Source organism: Euleptes europaea, chromosome 7 (assembly GCF_029931775.1).
Source record: "Euleptes europaea isolate rEulEur1 chromosome 7, rEulEur1.hap1, whole genome shotgun sequence".
NCBI classification, from domain to species: Eukaryota; Metazoa; Chordata; class Lepidosauria; order Squamata; family Sphaerodactylidae; genus Euleptes; species Euleptes europaea.
Window position 1 is genome coordinate 61935189 of NC_079318.1, and position 25067 is coordinate 61960255.

General features: G+C 43.5%; 1 protein-coding gene across 1 annotated transcript in view; it reads left to right on the forward strand.

The window, feature by feature from the left end:
* Positions 1–253: 253 nt before the first annotated feature.
* The window catches only part of BUB1 (BUB1 mitotic checkpoint serine/threonine kinase), a 32902-nt gene continuing 8088 nt past the window's right edge, over positions 254–25067 (forward strand). Inside the window, exons 1-16 of the mRNA XM_056853020.1 lie at positions 254–303; positions 2215–2274; positions 2360–2501; positions 3693–3889; positions 5098–5141; positions 5413–5510; positions 7673–7722; positions 8622–8818; positions 10491–10648; positions 11396–11748; positions 13835–13887; positions 15336–15464; positions 18203–18301; positions 19928–20009; positions 21482–21560; positions 24289–24463. Of these exons, the coding sequence (XP_056708998.1) occupies positions 254–303; positions 2215–2274; positions 2360–2501; positions 3693–3889; positions 5098–5141; positions 5413–5510; positions 7673–7722; positions 8622–8818; positions 10491–10648; positions 11396–11748; positions 13835–13887; positions 15336–15464; positions 18203–18301; positions 19928–20009; positions 21482–21560; positions 24289–24463 (1966 nt within the window). The remainder of the gene's footprint in view (positions 304–2214; positions 2275–2359; positions 2502–3692; positions 3890–5097; positions 5142–5412; positions 5511–7672; positions 7723–8621; positions 8819–10490; positions 10649–11395; positions 11749–13834; positions 13888–15335; positions 15465–18202; positions 18302–19927; positions 20010–21481; positions 21561–24288; positions 24464–25067) is intronic.

The window sequence follows — 25067 nt, forward strand, 5'->3', positions numbered from 1 at the left end:
GGCTTGCGGGGGAATGGGGAGCAGACCGTCTCTTTCTTGCTGCACTCTACGCAACGGCAGCTGTCGAATGGAAGCCGGAAGTGAAAGCTGCGTTCACCTCTATGCCCCTCTATGAATGCAACAGAACGAGGTCTCCTTGCCCTTCGTTCTGATTGGCTGTCCGTGCAGGTGACGCTACCCAGTCCCGAAGAAGCCAGGAGTCCTGCGCGACTGCGCGGGGCGATTTGAATTCTGAGGCGTTTCGCCCGTTGGGATGGACGGGGCTTCTGCCGAGGGGGCCGTGGACTTCTCCGCGCGCGCACGGTAAGTTGCGGGGATGGCAGACAAAGCACGTCGTCGTCGTCGTCCCCCCACTTTCGTTTAATGATTCCGGTCTCTTCCTTGCCTCTGAAATGCCAGCCCAGAACCGTGGAGGGGGAAGGCACTCTGTTCATGCTCAGAAACACGCTGCCCGCGACCTCGCACGCGGGGAGAGGCCCTTCACATGTGCAGGAGAAGGAGGTGGAAGCGAGCAGGCAAAAAGCTGAACGGGTAGAATGGAGCGTACCATTTCAGACAGGGGTTGGTGGGGCTCTAGCTTTGAGCTAGCCCATCATAGCTAAAGTGCCTTGACAGCTTAAACACCACCATGGACATGGGTGTGCTTATGGGAATCATGAGCTCCTTGGCAATGTTAATCTTGTCCCTTTTCCAGGGTTGATGGGAATAAAGCTTTGCACCTGGCCGCTTTCTTCCTTTTCCCTCTTCCCCATACCTATTGCATTATCCTTTTCCTACCTTTAAATTAAATGGCTCTCTTGTGAGCCAGAAGCTGGGCTCTTTTATGCAGGGATAAATTGGGTTTGGGGGAAGTCACAGAAAGCAAAGATTTTGTGAAGTTTGTGAGTTGAATCTTGTTGAGAAAGATTTAGAGGATTAACTGTCACCTGTTCTTGTGCCTTCAGCCTTTCTGGGGATGTTAATTTCAGCAATTCTAACTAGCACTGATGTGGCCACTTGTCCTGTTGGCCTTTAATGCCATCTTGACACAAATTTAACAGCAAATCTTTTCCTGGTGCAATAGCATATTAAAACACACCAATTCAAGGTGCCTAGAGAAAGACTAATGCATTTGTGCCATGAACAGGCCTATGGATGAAACTTTCACAATACATTCAAGATCCTGCCCCCAGCAAAATTAATCCAGAATAGCCATAACCCATAGGATGCTGTCAGTTACCAAAGCCCCACAAGAGCCATTTATTTATTTCAGATATTATATCCTATCTTTCTACAATGCCCAAGGTGGCTTACAAAATATAAACAATCAAAAACATAGTTGACACAAAAGATATATCAAGTTAAAACTGCAACTACCACAACATATGGAAGAATGCAAAAATAACAACAACAACTACAATTTGAAGGATGGTTTAAGTTATAATCCTCATCATACTTAACGCGAAATAAGCCCCATAGATCTAGTGGGATTTATTTCTGATTGGACTATCAAAAGTAGTATAATATTATGCAATCTTGATGCAACCTTAACAATGCAGCAAGTCCATTCATTCTAAAACAGTCTCTCTCACTGACAGAACTCGCTCAAGGCCAAAAAATGTGATAGATTTGTGAGCAGTAGAGATGTACAGGCCCTGACCTGGATGGCCCAGGCTAGCCTGATCTCGTCAGATCTCAGAAGCTAAGCAGGGTCGGCCCTGGTTAGTATTTGGATGGGAGATCACCAAGGAATACCAGGGTTGCTGTGCAGAAGAAGGCACTGGCAAACCACCTCTGTTAGTCTCTTGCCATGAAAACCCCAAAAGGGGTCGCCATAAGTCGGCTACGACTTGATGGCACTTTACACACACACACAGAGATGTACAGAGCAAGGAGAAAAGGCCAACACACTCCTTGTTTGGCAGACTGTAGGAGAATCTAGACTGGCCAATCAAAGGGAATTCCTGCTCCCTGCTAAGGGAGAAGAATACCAGTCCTTGGCATGTATAAATCTGAAAAGTCTTATCTAGGCTAAGTCCTAATCCTTGAGGTAGTGGGCTCTGGCCCTGTTTTCTAATGCCCTAGCTTGTTGGGACATTAATAGTAAAAACAACCCCTCTTTTTGTCTTTGGAAGTCTGTTCAAAAATCTGACAACGGTAATCTTCCAGTAGCCCCATTTCTATTATATGTATATATTATGGTCTACAAATACTATACAACTTTATCTTTCACAGATTATTTGAAGCTCACATACAGAGCTACAAGGGAGATGATCCACTTGATCCTTGGGACAGGTTTGGCTTTATTTTAACTACATTCTTTAGTCCGTATTCTAAACTTACGGTAGAAAATCACCTGATTGATTTGGTTCATTTTTAGATACTGTCAATGGGTAGAAGGGGTTTCTGAAGAAGGAAGACAAAACTACCTATCAAGTTTGTTGGAGCGGCTTGTGAAGATCTTTTTGGGTGACAAGAGGTACCAGCATGACAGAAGATTCATCAGTTACTGCATGAAATTTGTACGTACACAGAGTAGAAGTATAAACTGTCAGAATTTCAGCCTGTGCCAAACAGTAAATTTTAATAAGCTCAGTTTTTCTTTTGATCGGTTTTTCTTTTGGCTCGTTAATGCTTAGCCATTATTTTTAGCTCTTTTGTGTTTCAGACAAACAGATTAAATTTCAGAGAGTACAGAGGGAGCCAGTATGCAAGTAGCAATCTTCTCTGGCCCCACAACCTTCCCACGTGTCTTCCAGTTTATTCCCGAGTAAACTGAGACATAGGCAAAAGAGTTTGATTTTCCTGCAATGTCACCAGGGTTAACATGGGGAACCATCTGTGCATTTGGGAGGGAGGGTGTAAAGTTCCATCAAGCACCCTTCTGTAGGGATGTTATTTTGTGTTTCTACAACATGCTGTCAAGGGAGGCATCTGGGCCAGGGACCGAGTGGGAGAAAGGCCTTGATCCCTCTTTCCATGTTATTAGCTAATTCTCAATGTATGATTGTAGGTGTTGTTTTCGTACCCTCTGTAGGGAACTTTGAAGCTACATCTTCAAAAGTACACCTTATGCTGGAAAAGTGAACCTTGGATATTTTAAATGGGCACAGAACCGCTATCCTAGAGCCCGTACACTTGCCTATTTTACCATGGATTTTATGTTGATGAAAACCCTCCTTACCACTTGGTGGGGTGATCCAGTTGACCACCTTTGTAAGGGCTCAGAGAACTCCCTGCAGGCACCTCAGCTGCTCACTTCCCTTTGCCTGTTTTTTTTTTTATGGGGGGAGGGATCTGTGGCTCAGTAGTAGAACATATGCTTTGTTTGCTGAAGGTCCCAGGTTCAGTTCTGGCACCTCATTTTTCAAGGATCTGATGACATGGAAGATCTTGGAGAGTTGCTGCCGGTCAGAGTAGATAATACAGACGAGTCAGTACAGAGTAGCTTCTTGTGTCCATGCACTCAATTCATACTGTGACCACTGTTTTAAAAACAACAACGAGAACAACTTGTTGATCACCAGAGAATAACCTGACCTGAAGGGATTCCTCCTGACATTCAGTGGAGGTTATTTTGCGGTGGTGATATTGCTTGCTTTAAGGTGGAGAAAGAAAACAACAGGGAATTGACTGCTGAGCTCAACTGTCCCTCTGCTTAGCCATATGTTAATGTTAATTCATATGTTAATGTTAATTCATATCTTCTTTAGGCCACATTCATTGATGACCCAAGTCAATTTTTTGACTATATGTCCAGCCAAGGAATTGGTACCAAGTCATCCAATCTGTATGTTGTATGGGCTCAGCAATTTGCCATGCAAGCGAATGTGTCACATGCAATCGCTGTTATTGAGAAGGGGATTCACAATGGAGCAGAACCTGTTGAAAAACTACATCAGCAGTACAGGTAGGTGTATGCATGGTCTTTGATTGAAGCTTCTCAATTGCTGTGGAGAGGGTCAGCACAAAGGAACTCTGATCCCCCTGGCGAAGCTGGTACAGCGAAACACATAGGGGGCTTTATAATAAACAATAAAGCTGTCACTTGGCATCTCCCCCCCCTTTGTTGCTTTGCTGGCACGTTGCTAGGTTAGCCCCATTTTACTTTCACTTTAGGAATCAATATGCCAAGATAAGCAATGATATCTGGGCATCGCAAAAATGTCCGTCAGCCAAATACACTCCCATTGGCATCAACTCAGTTTTTGTGCAGTTAATCAAATAGCGAGACAGATCACCAGAGGTATGAATTACGTTCATTAATACAAGAATGGCTCAGGTTCTGAAATGAACAATAAAAGATCATCCATATAAAGAATAGTTTTAAATTCCAAAGAGATATACAAAGGCATATGCTATTGTTTTGTCTGACAGCACAAGCCAGAGGTTCTTAACATAGAACAAAAATAAGAGGAGAAAAAGACAGCCTTGTCTAGAACCCTCTCACAGTGGAATGGTACAGAAAACATGCAGTTAGTCTCAGGACCCTAAGTCTGGGAGATAAATAATTCTAATCCATTTCAAAATGTGTGAGGAATGCCAAATTTAGCCAATGTAACAAAAGTATAATTTCAGTATATTTTATGAAAGGCTTTTTCAGCATTGACAGAAAGGGTGGCAACTTGATCAGATCTCTTACTATTTAAAGCAATCAAATCAATGAATTAAGCTTATCTGAACCTTGGTTACCTTGTATAAATCCTATCTGGTTTAGAAAGAGAGCATAACTGGCCCAAGGCCACCAAGCAATCTTCATGGCACAGTGGGGATTTGAAGCTGGTCTTCCAGGTCCTAATCTGATACTTTTAACCACTGTGTGTGTGTGTAAAGTGCCGTCAAGTCGCAGGTGACATATGGCGACCTCTTATGGGGTCTTCAAGGCAAGAGACTAACAGGTGGTTTGCCAGTGCCTTCCTTTGCATAGCAACCCTGGTATTCTCTGGTGGTCTCCCATCCAAATACTAACCAGGGCTGACTCCGCTTAACTTCCAAGGTCTGACAAGATCGAGCTATACCATGCTGCCTTCCCTCCTCCTAACCCCTGCCCTATACTTTACTTTCTGAGTGTCACCTTGATTTTCAGTGTCAGTAACTACTACTTTTTCTTCAACCTAGGTTGTTACAGAGTTGCTTAGCCCAGAATCAAATTTCAAATCAAGGTGGGTCCAATTCTACTCTGTCAGTGTATTCAAAAAGGTAAAATATCTTGCCAGCCCTTTGTATAAAAAACGAAATAAAAGTCCTCAGTTGAGAAAATGTGTGTGATTGGATCCCCCCCCGCCCCCTGGGCCTTCACATTTCTAAAAGCATCTAAGATAGTTTTTTTCTGAGAACCAGTTTTTACTTGTAATATTTTTGAGAAGTGTTCCAATGTTAACTGTAATGATCAGATCCCATTTTGAATTTTCTAATGATAATTTTCCTTTGTAGTTGGAGTCTTGCAGTTACATAATTCTCAACACTGCAATCAAATTACTTCTAAAGATGACCCAGCCAGTTTTCACCAAAATCAGGGACCTAAGAACATGGTAGGCTGCCTTGCATTCTTCTTTGAAATAGCAGATTTAGACCTCTATCTGTTCACTTTCATGAGACTGTAATTAAAAAATTGTTTTTCTGTTTATACTTTTAACAATATTAAAATGTTATACACCACTACTTTTGTAAATTATGTCTTATAAATGTCTGAATACTTCCTTATTGTATCCCATAAACATCTATTAATATCTGCCTTGTCCAAGGTGACAAAAATAGGGTTGATAGGATAATATAGCCCAGTGAATTACTCTGCATGAAATTTGATGAACTTTAAAAAAAATCTTAATCACTAGCCTTTTTACAAGCTGTATGAAACCCCCCGCAGTACCATTTGCAATCTCTACTTCTCATCATGAGATGTCAAAATGTATCTAATTCTGAACCTGGCCCCAGTGTGTGGATCAAAAACCCCACACAATGGGGTCAGATGAACAGGCAGCAGGAGGGTGTTTTTACATACCCCAGGGAGCCCCCAGGCTTTTAAGAAAAAAATCTGAAGGTGGGTGGAACTGATGTAGAATTAAATGTATGAAACCCCCAAACAAACTCAAAACACACCTCATAATACTATGCTGTAAAATCTTGGTTGCTGGAAATGGCTTTAAGCAGAAAGGGCTGCAAATGCTTTGTATTCCAAGCTCTTCCCAGCAGGTGGCCAGTGGTGGTGAGGAAAGCTGGAGCAGAAACTTTCAGTTCCAAGACTACCCCTCCAAGCCAATGATGTCCATCATTGGAGGCTTGAAGTGAATGCATGTCAGGCATGCTTTTCACTTCAGATTCAGACTGCCTTTCCAATTAGCTGGTTAGTAGAGGGAGGCTTGAAACAAAAAGTGCATCTTGCACACTTTCTGCTCCAAGTTCAGCCCTTCCCAAGTTACCTGGTAGGTGGGGGCCACAAGGACAAGCAGGAATGGGAAGGAGGCTTAGAAGGGTTGTCGGGGAGCAAGACAGCTATGGCAATGGAGGGGAGAAGGCAGCAGAAGCATTGGGGATGGTGGAAAGAGGCAAGCTGTTGGAGAGGAAGCAGGGACCTGCAGAGGAAGGTGAGATATATCCTCCCTTGCGGGTTCCTGCTTGTGTGTCCACAGAGTTCAGATTTCTTTTGGGATGGCTGGAAAGTTGTACAATTTTTTTCCTCTTGGAGAGGCATGGATATTGCAATAACTAGCTTTGAGAGTTTTGTGATAGAAATGATTTAAATCCAAATTTTAAAATGAGGGTTCCGCTACCTGGGGCCTATAGGCACATAGCCACTGGTATACACTGTCTCCAATCCAAATATGCAGCTGCATGAGCCAAAGGCACTTCTCATCCACAACTAGCCACTGATGTCCCCTCATATCTACCTCCCTGGTCTCCTTCAGAAGGGCCCTTCAACTCATAGAGCCTGTTTTTGGAGTCCGGATAGACGGGCCAATTTGAATCCTTTCCCTGAGTTGAAAGTTTGTTTTACTATTTTTTTTTTTTTACCATTCTTTAGATTGTGTGATGCCACAGAGTGCCATAAAACAATATGGAGTCTGGCTGATATGACAGTTCAAATAGATCTTTGTTATAGCCTTAAAGGCATTTCTTATCCTACTAGGAGTCCACAGTGGCTTACAAAAATACCAGTAGAATTTAAATAAACAAAATACAACATAAAGAAACAGGGGCCATGGCTCAGTGGTAGAGCCTCTGCTTGGCATGCAGAAGGTCCCAGGTTCAATCCCCGGCATCTCCAGTTAAAGGGACTAGGCAAACAGGTGATGTGAAAGGCCTCAACCTGAGACCCTGGAGAGCCACTCCTGGTCTGAGTAGACAATACTGACTTTGATGGAACAAGGGTCTGATTCAGTAGAAGGCAGCTTCATGTGTTCAAATATAACCCTCTTATGGGTACTCTAGCATTGTGGGCTAGAATCCACTGGGGTGAGGTCCATTAAGACTTCAAGCTGCAAGCCCTGGGCTAAGTGTCCTTTGGCTCTTGCCAAAAGGCTTATACCTCACTGGTAACAGGACTGAAAGAAAAGCTCAGCCTATATTTTATGCATCTGGTGTCCATCTTCCCACAATTCTTCTCCCTCTTGCTCTTCCCCTGACCACTGCAAGTATTGCTGAGCCCCATGATAAAAAGCAATCCTTGGTCTGAACTTCCTATCTTACTTTTTAGACTCCAACAAATTCTGAATTGTGTTCTGTTCACGGTGGACAGGAAAAAATGTAAGTAAGTTTGAACAGTGTTGTGCTTGAGGAGCATGGGCAGCCCATTCCTGAAGGGGGGGGTAGTTGGGCAGTGGCCGGGAGTGATGCAGCCATACCGCCTCCACAGAGGCTTCCTGGACGCCGAAAATAACTTTAAAACAGTTTTAAAATAAAAGAAAATGCCCGCCACAGTGCGAGGGGGCGTTCCCAAGGCAAAAGGGGCTAGGAAACTGACTAAAGGCAGCTCCGCCCCCAGGAACGTCCCCCCATGTTGGCATGGGCTTTCCCTCCCGGGAATTCTCTGCCAGTGTGGCTGCGCTGGTGGCGGGGGCCAGCGCAGCAGCTCTGCAGCTCCCCAACGCCGACATTCCCCCCCCCCCGAATGGTGTAAGTGTCCCTTATACCGAATTAAAGGGGCACTTATGCTGGTGTGGGGCCATGCTGGCTCCTGAAGAGCTTGCCCCCCCCCTTAGGATTGCACATTTCGTTAACATGACTAAATTGTTTTAATCCTGTATACCTGCGTGAACACTTTTTCCCATATATGCCTTCCTTTCCCTTGAATGTGGGGGAGACGTTTGGCCAAGGCCAGTATAGTAACCCCTAGGGCTACCTGTGTTGAAGGGGCTTCCAGAAGGAGATTGATCTCATGGCTACCTCCCAAGCTGTGTTTCACTGCTCTCATTTGATTTGGTTTTGGTTTACAGTGACTAATTTATGATTGCTATTTTATTAATTGGTTGTAAATTTTAATATATGTTGGATGTTCGGTTGGGTAGAAGTTTTTACAAAATTATACTGATATTTTAAAAATAATATTGATATTTAATTTTGATTGTTGTACTGTGATGCCTTTCTGCAGTGCCTATGGCCAGTAAATGCCCTAAACAAATAAATTTCCACATTTTCCTCTGCAGGGAACAGCCTCAATATATAACTTCCATTTCAAAATCTGAAGTCTTACCAATGTCATCTTCTAGTGTGACCCATGAGCAGAGGGTTATGTATGACAAGAATCTTCTTAATTGTGAAGGCTCTGAATTGTGCTTTGAAGAAGTAAGAGCCAAAATATACTTGAAAAGGGCTGAACGTCTGAGAAGGCACAAAGAATGGGGTAATTGCTATTTACTCTTAAAATTAGCCCCCATCCCAAAGACTTACGGTGGGGAAACAACAAATGAGAAATGTACTAAATGGCCACTAATGCACACTGTCCATTTGCTGCTTGCGTAAACGGGTAACATCAAACCCTCTCCTAATTTCGTTTTAAATCTTGTCACTGAAAGGCAGCCTAAATAAAAAGTTCATAAAGTGTACTGTTTTCAGAAACAGTACACTTTAGTAATTTTGCAGGGGAAGGGGGTTGTGGAATTGCCTCTGTCCATACTAATCATATATAATTCTAAGCGTAGATCAGGAAATCCACACAATGGATTTTCCCTGGAATAGGATTTCACTGGCCTGTTGGGCTGCTTTGGGGGGGTGGACATGTCACACTCTACAGGAAGAAATCCTTATGCCTAACAAAACGTTAGTCTGTATCCAAGCCAACTGGCCCAGGTACATAAAAGGGAGATATTTTTACAAACCTGGGGGAGCTTCCAGGTTTTAAACAAAACCCAAATTTAAAAAATTGGGTTAGCCCGCCCTACACACATTCACCCAATAAAGTGATGTGTGCTTGTGTACACATCACCTATTATTCTCCCCCTACCACCAAATTGCCAGTGAAGATCTTGCAATGTCACAGTTCCAGACAACCAGGCATTTTTTAAGTAAGGACGATTTGAAGGGAGGTGGAGAATGGGGTTTGGGAAGAAGGAGAAGGCAGTGAAGGGGGTAAGCAAGTGGAGAGGACTTGGGATGGGTGGGGTGGGTGGGGGGTGGCATTTCCCCAGTCCTGCAAGGCCTTGTGGCTTCCCCTCATGTAAATTGTGCTGTTAAAATGGCTCTCTTGAATGATTGCTGTCTAGACCTAAGGCGAAGGCTGTATCTTAGGTGTGAGCTCTAAGGGTATTAAGGGATTTATAATCAGAAAGAGCAAATGCCTGAAATGTTTAGGTACTTGACAAAATAAACATGGTTCTGTTCACAAGCTCACAATCTAAACAAGTCAAAGCTTGACTTTATAAGCCGAATTCAGTGCCCGGAACCGTGCACAAAAAGTAATAAGGAACCACTGTAAACACAGTACAACATACTGCCAATGCACACCTTCCAGCCCACTCTTATCAGCATAATAAGAAGTGATATTCTGCGCAAAATGAAGCTTCCAAACAGTCATCAGGGACAGCCCCATATGGACTGTCTCAGGGTTCATGTGCATCATCTGTATTTGTTCAAAAGCAGCAGTCTTATCTGATAGGACTAAAGGAAAAGCTTTCTGGGCATGCTCTTTAACCCTGGGTTTGCAGAAAAATCTGAAAAAATTAGAAAATATGGGGTTATTTTTGGGGGGAAACCCCAAAACTAGAGAAGTGATGGCTTGGATCCACCAAAGTGTATCTGTGGATGGAAGGATTTTCACCTGCGGAGTGTGCCTTTCTTGCCTCCCCACTCCCACCGCAGCCCATTTGCGCTCCACAGATGAAAATCCGCCAATCTTCAGAAATGCTCTGATGGATCCCAGCTGTCCTTTTGCAGACATTGCAACCAACAAACCAACAAACAGATTATCCTGTGTTACCAGCTTTTTACAATAGCAGAATGGATCAGGGAGGGTGGGATGGGGAACCACGAGAGGTATTCATACGCTTTTGTACAGTAATGGTTTTTGACACTTTCAGAGGACGAAGACAGAGAATTCATGAAAAAGAAAGAGAACAACCTACTGGAGCTGCAGACGTTGCAACAGAAACTGCATCTTCTCTCCCAGACATCATCCTCTTCGCAGAAAACTCTGCAAGGGCCATCTACTCACCAGTCCCTGCTAAGCACCACAGTGGTACGTTTGTGATACTGTACATCGAAATGTGATATGGAATTCCTTTATAGAAACGTTAGCAATCTCAAATGTTGGCGCTGTAGTGAGGAACTCGACTAAGAAGTCTTGGTTACAATTTGTGAGGTCCAAGTTAGTTTCTTGAATCACCTTTCTCCCTGTATTGTGTTAAGACTAAGCATGAGTGTCCTTCTAAGAATGCCATCCGTGCACAGTGTAAGGGCATGCACAACAACATTTAAGTGGCTGTTCCAGAATCCAAGTTAAATGTGGTTTCGAGGTCTGTGCAAGCTATTGTTTGCCCTTTGGGGAAAGGGGAGGGTATTATTTAACAAATGTATGAAGCTGTCTTTTACTTTTTTAGTCAAGCCACTGGATCTGCTCATTCAAATATTGCGTACTCTGACTGGCAGCCACTTCCTAAGGTCTTTCCTCAACTGGCTGCTCTGTTGAATCTGAGAACTTCTGCATGCAAATTTGTCAGTGGCGGGCACTATCTGAATGTACATATTGAATCCTGAGGTGTATCAGGATAGGATGAGATGCAAATTTAAAAGGGCCTTTTATTAACAGTTTAGACCCAACACGCTGACTTTTTAAAATACCCATAAGCTGTTTCAAACATGGTCTTTTAATTTTCAAAGCTTATGGTGAAATATCAAAACGTCCCCATTTTTGAAGGGGTCAGTAGCTATATTGTGACTGCAAAGCTGGGTTTGCCAACATGCTCTTTCCTTTGTATTTGGAAAGGGTCACCCATGTGGACAGCTTGGGGCAGCTCCAGAGTGGGCAGCCCCTTCCCCAGCTGGATATCCACAGCATTCTTTGACGCTGGGGACGGAGCGTCGGAGCGCATCAGTGCTTTTCAAGACAGCAGCAGAGATTTCAGCAGCTGCGGCGTCATCTCTACAGCCTGCCGAAAAGCTTCAGGAACAGCAGGTGTCCCCGTCAGTCACCATGGCTGAAAAGGATCCTTCCAGAACCAAGCTTGATATCGAGGAATGTGAGGAAAGTCTACATAGACTTCAGGTCGGTTCAGAAGATGTCGTTCAGCCTCCTCAGAAACGTGCTGCCGTCTCCCACGACTACCACTATGTAGAGCAGTAAGTAAAAAGAACTGGGAGTCTCAACTCCTGCTCTGGATAACTTCTTTTGTTTAACTGTATTGATTCTGTTTGGCTGTCCCCCTAAGCCAGCACGCCACCTGTAAGAGGCGGAAAGCAGAATCTCACGCATATACCACACACTGGGCAATACACCTCATGTGGGATATGGTACCTGTAAAAAGTCTGTGTCTAATGCACATCGTCTCAGCCCTGTGATTGTTATCTGTCAGACTCCATGTCCAACTGGAGACATGCCTGGTGGGAGATGGTACCACACATAGGCTATCAGTGCAATCCTATGTGTAGTTATTCCAATTTAAGCCCATTGAAATGAATGGGCTTAGACTAGAGTGACCCTCCTTAGGAATGCATTGTACTGTGCTAAGGCCTAGCCTCCTATCCCACTGTTTATGTGCTGGGTTTTGTCAGCAGCATCTCAACGTTAAATTGTAGAAGTAGCGCATTTCTTGGCTTGTACCCAACTTCTTGTTTCTGAAACTGGAAGGGCCCTTGCATCTTTGAAGAGAGGGGTGATATCTGTCACTTCCCCCATCCCTGTGCAGCTCTCCCTTTCCTTTTATGCTGTTATTGAGAGTCCGCTCATTCCAGGACCAACATTTCATTGGGTTTAGTAGACTGCAGCTGAAGTGGGAAACTCCCACTTTGTGAGGTCCATTTCTCCAGCAGGTCTCACCTATATGTAAAATGTTTTCCCCTCCATATTTTTAATGCATTAACTTCACTAAAGCAACCCACATCAGTTAGTCTTGGGTCATCATGGAGTTTCATAATAATGTTGTCATAATAACGTCCCTCTCATGTTGTGTTAAGTCTTCTGTGGGGCTGTTGAGGGATATTGCTGCAGCTTCAGATAAAGAATTTCTATGCTCTCTCATCCTTGTATCTGGTCCGCTTTTCTTCTCTGCTTCTAAGCACCATGGCAACCCCTGGAAATACCACCATACTAGTTTTTAAATGTAATTTTTTCCCTTCGTGTGAAGTAGTCCATTATACTGCTAGTGTTATGTGAACAGAAGAAATGTGCAAACTCATCCTTTGAGTGGGATGATGACGAAATGTCACACTAGAACAAGAACAGGCAATCCCTTTGTTGGCGGCATGTCAGATTATTTTGCTTAGCGCAGCAGAGATGGCTGAGCGCATGTTATGGGTGCCAAGCGAAAGGGCAGGCGGGTCGTCAGCAGGATCCGGAGGAGGGATCCTCTCCACACCCCGACAGCTGTTGAAAATTAGAATCTGAAACAGTTGTTCCGAAAGTGAACTCTCCCGTCAGTATCCTAATGCCCCTTCTGGGACCCCTCTCACAAAGCATCTTTTAGGAGCAGGGGCTATGCTGGTAGTATTGCATGGTATAAGGGGCTGCCCATTCTGGAGCTGCCTCCAATGCAATTGTATTGCTAAGGGTGTGCAGTGAGTGCAGAACTACAGAGGCGGAAAGCAGAGGTGGAAAATGTCATGTGGACATTTTAAAAGCAGTTTTAGTTTAGTCTCTTAGTCCCATGCACAAAAAAGAAAAGATCTGAAGAAGAAGAAAAGTTGGTTTTTATATGCCGACTTTCTCTACCACGTAAGGAAGAATCAAACCGGCTTACAATCACCTTCCCTTCCCCTCCCCACATCAGACACCCTGTGAGGTAGGTGAGGCTGAGAGAGCTCTAGGAGAGCTGTGACTAGCCCAAGGTCACCCAGCTGGCTTTATGTGGAGAAGTGGGGAAATAAATCCAGTTCACCAGATTAGCCTCCCCCACTCATGTAGAGGAGTGGGAAATCAAACCCTGTTCTCCAGATCAGAGTCCACCGCTCCAAACCACTGCTCTTAACTACTACACCACAGCATAAACACTGTGTCTGGCCAAGTGTAACCCTCTTCTGTTTGCTGGCGCAGCATAGTCTTTGAGGTGGATGTTTTCACGTCGTTCAAGCACTCGGGTCAAAAAAGGCCGCCTAAGCACTGTACTATTTGTGGATCAGAGTTCGGCATCCCTATTACGTCTTGTCAGAATTCGTTTTCTTTAGAATGGACCTGATGCTGGAGACCTTCAATGTTGGTTTTTCTCTGCAGGCAACTGAATGCTTCCGATCAGAAGCTGCCGTGTTCTACAGAAATGAGAGACGGTAAATGAATCTGCTGTCCTGCTATCTTTGTAAGAGTTTCTTAGCCCCCTCGTATGTGTTATGGCCAAGATTATGGAATTTCAGGGGCCACAGTCAAGGGATCACCAGTGGTCAGGCTCTATAATAAAGTGGGCACCTCTCACATGGAGCAGTCAGGCCTGGACATAACACTATGTACAAACATGTACGTTTTGTATGCAAACTCCAAAAAGAGATGTCATGTTAGTAAATTGAATCGTTCTCCCTTACAACGTTATTAAAGTTCTTACATCCTGCCACTTCTGCCCTAAAAGTTGCCAAGGGACTCTCACAACAAAAATGTAAAAAATAAATAAATACATGGACAGTGGTAGCAAATTTAAAAAAACAACTAAATACAGCAAATGGTAGAAAGAAGCTTTGAGCTAGTTTTATCCTCCCTTTTCATCCTCCCCCAATAAAACCAGAGCTTTTGGGAGAAAAGCAGCTTTTCCCTGTCTCCAAAAAGACACAGCTCACTTCTTCAGATACCTCAGAAAGCTCATGCCTTGCCAGAAATTTAGTTAGTCTTTAAGGTGCTACTGGACTCTTGCTCTTTCCTACTGTTAGTGACAGACTAACACGGCTACCCTCCAAAAAGACAATGAAAGTGGCCAGCAGGGCCTTCTTTAAGATGATGCTCCATAACTGGGGCAAGCAGAGCTGTAGTGGAAGCTGCCTTATATCGAGTGAGTCAGAGTATTGCTCTGTCTAGCTCAGTGCTGTCTACTGTGATGCAGTGGCTCTCCAGGATCCCAGGCAGAGAAAGATCTTTCCAAGCACCTGCAGTCTGAGATCCTGTAGCTGAAGATGCCATATACAGAACCTGGGACCTCTTGTATGCAAAGCATCTATCTGTTCTGCCATTGATCCATGGCCCCTCATTGGGGACTACTTTTAGTAATGGCTTACTTTTCCTCTAATGGAGGTAGAGCACGAAGTCTTGCCTTCACACCTCTACCTGAGCGGGTGGTGAAGTTCATAGGGGAGCAGATATTTCTGGTATTCTGACCCCAGACCATTCAGGATTTATAGGTCAAAATATCAGAATTGCTTGCAAAGATTTGCATCTGGTTTACAAACCCTCAGTTGGCTACATGTTATCTACCGGAAATCTCTGTTTATGTAATTATTTTGATGTTTCTTTTGGATTAAAGAATTCTATCCTTTAGTGGAATGTATGCTAATTCTGAGTTAACAGTGGGTACTGAAAGTCACAGCTTAAATATTAATCTTTTAGCTCCTTTGAGACCTCTCATCAAAAAGTGGGTTGTAAATCTATAAATGTTGTTGCCACTTCTATAGTGCAACTGTTGTGTGTCCTCTGTGGCAGTTGTGCATAATAATGGAGTGTGAGCACAGAACAGAATCCAAAAATGTAAAGCGCATACCCTGCAGTTAAATTCTTACCACTTTTCTTATTGGTTCAGTATCAGGTGGCCGGAAGTCTTCCATTTTATTTGGTAATCAGCAAGCCACCCCAAACACATCAACGACAATGCAAATGGCTCTATCTTTAGTGCAGCCATCTCCTACTGTTCACACCAAAGAAGCCTTGGGTAAGTATGTGGTTTCTTTTCAAAATTCAGAATCTCCGCTTCACAGAACTTGAAGCGACCTAAGCCAGACTTCCACTTAGTTGAGTGTCAGTTACTTCTGAGTTGATTAACTATCAAATGACATGCATACAGCCAAAGGCATGAAAAGCTGATGAAATAGTGAGGGGGGGGGGCATTAGTAAATTTTGTGGGTCAATCAAAAAACAAAGCCAGGTATGATGGTCTCTGGCAGATTCTTTGGAGCAACAGGAACCCAAAACTAAGGTTGCTGTTATCCCACTCTGCACCTAGTTAGTGGCTACAGATCTTGCTAACCAGTGCCAGATTCCAGGACAGAAAACTAAAATGAAAGCAAAGCTAACAAAGTTAAATACCTGGGAATTTGGATCACTGCAAAGAATAAAGATCTGTTAACCAACAATTACCTCAAGTTATGGGGTAAGATTAAAACTGATATGATTATATGGTCAAACAAAAAATTGTCATTAATGGGACGTATCTCAACGATCCAAATGAATGTCTTACCGAGGATGCTCTTCTTATTCCAAAATTTACCAATAATATCACAAACAAAATATTTTGAAACTTGGAGGAAAGACATTTCAAACTTCATCTGGCAAGGAAAAAAACCAAGGACTGCTTATAAATACTTGGTGGATCTAAAAACTAGAGGAGGTTTAGCACTGCCTAACTTTCAACTCTATGCTGAAGCGGTAGCTTTAGTATGGCTAAAAGACTGGATGGATTTGTCAAATGTACGTTTGCTAGACTTGGAAGGTTATAATAACTTAAGTGGATGGCATGGTTATTTGTGGTATGATAAAATTAAGTTACAAGCAACATTCCGTAATCATATAATCAGGTCCTCTCTACTTCGTATTTGGATGAGATATAAACACATTTTGGAACCAGAAACACCGATGTGGATATCACCCCAAGAAATGCTAACTTTGCGCCCACTTAGACCAGACAAATTTATTACTTATCAAGATTTAATTAATTGGGAAGGAAAGAAATGCTCACTAAAAGACTTTCAACTGCTTAAGGATGATTTACAATGGCTTCAATATTACCAAATCAAATCAGTTTTTGTACAAGATGCAAAAAAAGGTTTCTCTAAAGAAAAATCTCCTTTTCAAAGGATTCTACTAGACAATAATACAAAGCTGATTTCTAAAATGTATAATCTCCTTTTAACAATATACTGTGAGCAGGACACGATTAAACCAACTATGATCGATTGGGCTCAAAATGTGGGACATGATATTGTTTTAAATAAATGGGAAAGATTATGGTCTAAAGATTTAAAAGGAATAAAAGCACAGTCAGTGCGAGAAAACATCTATAAAATGATGTATAGATGGTATCTAACACCCAAGAAAATTGCAAAGATTTATAAAACGATGTCCCCTACTTGTTGGAAATGTAACAAAGAAATTGGTTCCTTTTATCACATGTGGTGGACCTGTGACAAAGCCAAAGACTTCTGGGACATGATTTATAACGAACTGAGATTAATACTACAAAAGAATATATCCAAAACACCAGAAATGATGTTATTGAGTATGATTCCAGACGACTTAGCAACACAAAGAACCTTTTTGATATATGCCACAACAGCTGCGAGACTGCTTTATGCAGCGAAATGGAAAGGGCTAGAAACTCCAGAGAAAAAAGACTGGATTGTTAAAATGTTTGAAGTGGCAGAAATGGCAAAACTCACAGCTATTCTAAATGAAGAAAATGACGTTCGGTTTTTGGGGGAATGGGGGGCGTGGATGCATTATTGTGAATATGAGTTAAAATTGGGAAGAATGGAAGAATATTTTCTAATCTGATCCAGAGGATTATTTTTGATTTTTTTTTATATTGAATAAGCATAATTATATTTACTAACAGATTATGGTTTTTTATATATGGTATTGATATTTTATCAAGATTAGATTACCTATGACGGGAGGAACTTTTTATTAAGAGGCAGATAGAGGTGATGGGGAAGTCAAAAAATTTTCCATTTCTTTTTTTTCTTTTTTCTTTTCTCTTTTTAATTATATGATATGGAATTATAACAACTTTAGGTTAGAATTGAAATTCGATATTGTTATAGATGTTGTTTAATGCAATGGAAAATTTCTATCATAAAACCCAATAAAATTTATATATATAAAAAAAAAGAAAACTAAAATGAAAGCAGGGGAGAATTTTACCTTGTCAAACTCAGTTTCCTTAAATAATTATAAGTAACACCATCCAGCAGGTTTTTTTAGTCTTGCTTCACATGGCGGTACATCTTCTTAATAATATAACAGGAGGGGGGATAATAGGGAGGCCAGCAGATGATATTTGCAGTTGTCCTCAGCCATTGGCCTGGCGGAATAGCTCTGTCTTGCAGGCCCTGCGGAACTCTATAAGGTCCCGCAGGGCCCTGATGTCACCAGACAGAGCATTCCACCAGGCTGGTGCCAGGGCCAAAAAGGCCCTGGCTCTCGTTGAGGACAGCCGCACACTCTTAGGGCCAGGGACCACCAGTAAGTTGTTGTCAGATGACCGTAGAGATCTTCGGGGGATATACCAGGAGAGAAGGTCTCAAAGATACGAAGTTCCCAGGCTGTGTAAGGCTTTAATGGTCAAAACCAGCATGTTGTGTCTCATGAAGAGATGGGCCCTTCTTGAGATGATGGTGGGGCTGTCTTTTGTGCCTGACCATTGAATATTCTTTTCTTATTTGGTCTCACTAGGTTTCATAATGGATATGTTTCATGCAACTTCTTCTAAAGATTCCACTATGGTGTCTGAAACAGAGGAGGATGCATTTGAAACCTATTGTAGAAATCAAGGTATGACTAGCTACAAATATCAAGAAGATTTTATGTGTGTGTGTTCCCCTCATAATGAGGGTTTGTAATGGGTTTGTTAATGCCAAGATTTTGGAGAAGTTAACTTGTGCTTTATTAACTGAGTATGCTCTTGGTAGAGTTAAGATGTCCTGAGCAACGCTTTGTGTGTATAATTCATTAGAATTATTCCAGTGTTTGGGAAATAAACATGTCTATAAGTGGCTTTGCAATGGAATAATAGAAGAAGATGCTTTTTTTACAAAGGGTTGTTTTGTTTCTTGGACTGCACATGCCAAAAACACTCCTGGTTGAAATGGGAAACAAGACCAACTTTTCCCCACTTCTGCCTTCTAAATGACTTGCCAGTGCAGTGAAAGGAACAGAAACATTTTGTCTCTGTTTGAGGACAGGCAGAGGAGGATGCTTTTGAAACCTATAGGTCTCCTGTAGGTCTAGGGATTAACTTTAGCTAGGCTTGTTAGGATGCACCTATAGAACCTGTTTTCAGTGCTGAGGCTGAGCCCAAGGACAAATGAAATAACAGAACCTCTTAGCATATGCAAAATGCCTTCCTACCCATTGAGTAGTTAGCACAGGCACATCTGGAAATGGGCAGGCAAAGACTGGAAATAAACTGCCTACAAAAGTAATTTGTAGTCTCTTCCTAGAGGAGAAATGGCTAAAGCCTCTCTTTAGAATCATAAACACCCTACCATCATACCATTTCTCAGTGATTCAGCCTTGGGGTATGCAAAAGACAATAAAGAAAAGGAGGCGATAACTGGTCAGGTGGTAGCTAGTCTCCTTTGGGAGGAAACACACAGTTGGCAGGGGTTGATTGTTGTACAGGCAGGAAACATCCTGCACGAACTTTCTACTTTTCAAGGTCCAGATTCATGCTGGAGATGTAACACAGTGCAAGGACTCTGGGGCCCAATACTCTTGGGGGTGTCTGGCCTGTAGCACTTTAGACTGCAGGTACAGACTGATGCGATGGAATGCCCCACAAAAATAAGTGTCTGTATAGCAAATTAGATGTCCAGGAAAAGGATTTTAACGTCACCTTCTCCTTCATGTGCTAGTTTTTTGGTTTCGTTTTGTGTTTTGCTTTTAAACATGTGGAAATGCTTCCTTGTGGCAAAACATTCCATCCTGTGACCTTCCACCGCCAGTCTGGTGGAGCCCAGACACAGCTTTCCCACCTCACGGAGAACTAGGCCAGAATCAGCGCCCGCTAGGCTGGGGAAAAATTCTGTCTTGCTCTAGCGGCCCATCGCAGATGGTTATTTGTTTGTGTGAATATTAAGTGCTAGGAAATGTGGGTCCCCTTGCGCCTGGCACTGGTGAGGCAATGCATCCACTTGTGGTGACCGTGTTCTAAAAGGATGAATCCAAAATGAATGGGAATCTGAAGTCTCTGTAGTCCCAACTTCCCTCTTCTTTCCCGAGGTACTAACTAGATCTCCAGTCCAACTGAGAGAGATCTCTGAGTCCTTTGGTTAATAAAAATATGCACAGTTTGTCTGTAAAAGGCCTCCCCTGCCTTACTTCTGCCTGGTTATGAAAAGCCAAAGCCACTCCTCTCTTTTTTCCTTATTCTCTTTATCTCTCTCTCTTTTTTTTAAGGGCCATGCAATACTGACAGTGCAAAGTCCACTGCTCCTGCTGCAGCTCCTGCTTTCACCATCTTTGAAGATGAGAATGCAGAGTGAGTTAAAGTAATAAAAGACTGACTTTGTAGGAATAACAAGATGGTATCGTCTTAAGTGGCCTTCCTGTGATCATGTTTGGACTTCCTTCAGCTTAGGAAGAGTACAGGAAGCAAGACAAAGGGCATCATGGAGTGAATGAAGGGGTGGGGGGAGGTGGGCAACTCTTCTTTTTCTTGGGCTTCATATTGCCAGGTGTCCCATAAACGGCCTCCGAAGCTTAGTCCTGCCCCCTTTCTACACACACCAACAAATACATGGAATCATAGAATCATGGAGTTGGAAGGGACCGCCAGGGTCACCTAGTCCCACCCCCTGCACAATGCAGAAAATTCACAACTACCTCCCCCCCCGCCACACCCCCAGTGACCCCTACTCCATGCCCAGGATCATAGAATCATACAGTTGGAAGGGACCACCAGGGTCAGAAGATGGCCAAGATGCCCTCCCTCTCATCATCTGCCTAAGGTCAGAGAATCAGCATTGCTGACAGATAGCCATCTAGCCTCTGATTAAAAACCTCCAGGGCAAGAGAGCTTACCACCTCCCGAGGAAGCCTGCTCCACTGAGGAACTGCTCTGACTGTTAGAAAATTCTTCCTAATGTCTAGACGGAAACTCTTGATTTAATTTCACCCTGTTGCTTCTGGTCTGACCTTCTGGGGCAACAGAAAACAACTCAGCACCATCCTCTATATGACAGCCCTTCAAGTACTAGAAAATGGTTATCATATCCCCTCTCAGTCTTCTCCTCTTCAGTCTAAACATACCCAGCTCCTTCAACCTTTCCTCATAGTACTTGGTCTCCAGACCCCACACCAGCTTTGTTGCCCTCCTCTGGACACATTCCAGTTTGTCTACATCCTTCTTAAATTGCGGTGCATGCTTTCCTCACCCCTCTGCAATTCATGGCATGCCCATCTCTCCATTAGGTATCACCTTGCCTGGATCAGAGGGAAGGGCCTGAAGGGCATCTGATAAGGCTACCTTGTTAAAACTAAGCAGGTTTCTTTCTGGTCAGTGCCTAGATCAGAGACTGCTCTGTGCTTCCTGAAGGAGGAATGGGATATATGTCCCCCCCTTCTTCCATACACACATAATGTTTTCACCTCTATTCAAGGTGAAACCACTTTTTGCAAATTAGTGTGGAACCAAAAAAATGATAAGGTAGGGCCAATTATTAGGGTTGATAGGGAATTAATAGCAGGGGCAGATGGGAAGTGAGAGGCAGAGGGTTTGATTTGACTGGAGCTCAATATTGCTCGCTTCTGAAGTTAACACACACACACCCAACTAAGGCCACGTTATCTTATTTGAGGATTTTTGGTGCAATTATTTGTAGTCACAGTCTCTGTGAAGCTCTTAATTTGTTTCTCTTCTGAATTCTGTTATTATAATTTGCGATCCTGCTTTCCACCTTGGGCATATAGACCTCTGAAGACTTACTCTGAATTCAAACTCCCCTCTTCTAGGGTCCTCCAGCCACCTCCGAAGCCCACTGAAGTAAAAGTCTTAGGAGAGCGTCTCGCAGACTGTGCTGCCAAACCAGGAGTAAGTCAAGGGCCTCTATAACAGAGGCATGAATCAAGGATATTGTAAATGAGACATTCTGTAATTAATTCCAGTTAATACCGCAACGTTTTTGAGAGACTCGCAGCAACAAACACAACCAGTAGCCCTGGGCTTACATTCCCTTAATGAGGTAGAGTTTCATTGGGTCATGCTGCCGCATCCCTGGAGTGTACTTATTCAAAATGCCTTGATGGCTTTGTATTGTACTTTTTGGGGAGGTGCTGTGACTTAGTGCCTGCTTTGCATGCAGAAGGTCCCAAGCTCAATTCCCGGTTACTCCTGTTAGGAGGATCAGTTAGTAGGTGATGTAAAACCTCTGTCTGAGACCCTGGAGAACCACCAGGCCATCCCCAAGAACAGATCACCTGTTCCGGAGTTCAACAGCATGCTGTTGAAAGTGGGGTGTTGAGAGAGAGCAGCTATTACTTGGGTATTCTTATTCTGTTGCAGTTGTTGCAAGAGTTGTTCCATTCCTCTTGAGGCCAGGATCTTCCCAAGTGCTGTTTTTTTAAAAAAATAAATAAAACACTTTATGTCAGGGGTGTCAAACATAAGGCCAGAGGGCTGGATCCGGCCCCTTGAGAGCTCTTAACCGGCCAGCAAAGGCAGCCACCCCCCTCCACTCTCAATCTGGTCTGGCGAGGCCCAGCCCGACCAAGTGACATTTATGTCATATCCGGCCCTCTAAACAATTGAGTTTGACACCCCTGCTTTACGTGATTAATCGTGTTGATAATCTTTGCATGTTAAAGTATATTAAAAAGGTAAAGGACCCCTGTGCAAGCACTGGGTCATTCCTGACCCATGGGGTGACGTCACATCCCGACATTTCCTAGGCAGACTTTGTTTATGGAGTGGTTTGCCAGTGCCTTCCCCAGTCATCGCCCCTTTACCCCTAGCAAGCTGGGTACTCATTTTACCGACCTTGGAAGGATGGAAGGCTGAGTCAACCTTGAGCCGGCTACCTGGAACCAACTGTCAAGGAGGTCCGGCCTGCTCTCCAGCAAACCGGTTCCTCCTTGGGTCAAAAGTTGCCAAACTCCCCACTGGGCTTCAGGACTCTCCCTAAAGCACAATGCGGGTAGACTCTGCTACCTTGTCGAGGAGACTCGGTCTGCTCTCCAGCAGGCCGATTCCTCTGTAGTTCAAAGTCACTAAATGTTTCCCTAAGGAAACCCAAATTCCTTACTGTGCCCCAGGATTCCCCCTTTGAGCAAAGTACAGGTATTTCGCCACCAGCTCTCAATTCCAAAAGGCTGGCTTTCCCAGGGATGAGCTGAGAGCTACTCTTCCCCAGCCAGTTTCCCAAAAGTCAAAAACAAGCAAAAACCGTCCCTGCAGAGTAGAGCTTCTGCCAGGGGAGGCTTATTGCCACAAAACACTAGGGTAGGTGGTTTCTCACACACACACACACACTCAGGCACTTGGATTTAGCCCTGAGACCCAAAAAAGGTTTCTCAGACTTCAAAATAAAGTCTATAAGTTTATTTAATAAAATGTGCTCGTTACAGAAAGGAAATTGTTTGTGAGGCAGATAGCATAAAAACAAGAAATCTTAGCAATCTCTAACTTCACAGTAGTTCTTTAAGTTTCAGGCAAAATAGGCAAAGTTTCCAAGAGAGTAACAAATGCAAGGTTTTAGTTGATTTATAGTTACCAAGACCCAGTTTTGGTCCTAACACGCAGAGTGTCAGCCCTTCATGGTTCCCAGATGATGATCGCTTGGAGACATGACCAGCATGTCTCCCTCCCAAGCTTCATGATTTTGATTAGAACAGAGTTCATATTTATCTCTCCCATCTCATTGGGTGATGGCCATTCCGCCCAATGAGATGTTGGGGACGCAATAAACTTGTAAGATATTTGGCATGACACCTCTAGGCCTTTTGAAGTTACAGATGTATTTGCATCTCTGCAGCAATACAAAACATCTGGGCTCCTTCAAGCTTTTGAGATGTCAGGCTTCTAACAGGATTGTCACCAAAAGAACAGATAGCTGATTTACAATAGGAAGGCTTTGAAATGGAGCTGCTTTGAAGTGGAGGTGATGGTGCCTCCGGTCTCCACACCTTTCCCCCCCCAAAGTGAGGTGGCTTCCCATGGGAAATGGGAATGGTTTCTCACGGGAATGGTTTGTGAGAGAGCTGGTCATCAGCTCCCAGAGTCTGATATCAAGACATTGAAGACATAGAAGGCCGCAGCCTGAACCAAAGTTTGGTGATCAGAAGAAGAGCAAGGTTGCTTTTCTTTACACCAACTTCCGTCGGGATCAAACTTAGGTCGTGAGCAGACCTTGGACTGCAGTACTGCAGCTTACCCCTCTGCTCCACGGGGCTCCTTATATTACTGCGTTCATTTTTATACTTTTGCTTGTAATAGTGGCTTTTTTATACTCAAAACATGTCCCATTAAATTCAGAGCACTTTGTACGAAAAAGAGTAATTCTAGCACCTTTTTGAGGTTTGATTCCTTCCCCCTTGTGGTGTGTGCTCCCAGTTGCCAAACCGTGGCTCTGCCTTGCATCTAAACTGAGCCACTGTGAGCATGCGGCCTACATCAGAGAGAAATAGTTCTTGCAAGGCTGAACAAAATGGAATTGGTGAAATTCAAGTTTGCTTTTAAGTTTCTAAATCCCTCTTATGAAATTCAGCTCTTTGCTTTGAAAAGAAAGATAGATGCCGCTTGAGTGTGTGTGTGTGTTCTTCAGGAAGGAAGTCTGCCAGCTGAGTGCCTGACAGGTGACTGTACCGTGTGGGTTCACTGCAACAAAACCCTGGCTCCCAATCCTAACAGTACAAGAGACTTTGCTCCTGCGGCACAATACGTTTCTACGCCCTTCAACTCTGTTCCAGTGCACGCCTGCCAAGTGACACAGGATAAAGGTAAAGTGCTGCGCTAGAAAGGAAGAATGTAGTCCAGGACTGCAAAATAATTTTAAAGAATTATTCCAGTAGAACTACATAGAACATATCACTAAAGCGCTGGAGCAGTTAGCATTGAGACGTCGAAGAGACAGGGGCCATGGGAGGAGGAGAAAAGGAGGGACAGCTCCAAGGCACCCGTAAAGAGAAGAGTCGGGCAAGGCACCCACCCCACCACCCAAAACTCTTCTTGAAACCAGCCAGCAAGCATAGCCTCTGCTCTCTCCTGCCCTCCTATGCAACACTGTGATAGTTACATAGTCATGGACGACTCAACATTAATAGGTAAAAATGAATTCTGATGGGTGTTCACTGTTTTATTCAACCGTCAGGTATTCCTGATGTCTTTTGAGCACAGGCATTTTTATTCAATAGGGAGAATAATAGCCAAACTTTCTTTGAGGGTAGGTATTTAGAGAGTTGCAAGGATGCTTACAGTGACAATTCTTACTAGCCCCTGTGCCTTGAGGAAAATGTCATTCTCAGAACATGCTGGAAACCTCTGTTTAATACAATGCTAGGCACCCACTAGAATTGGATATTTTCATATGGATGGACGGTGATC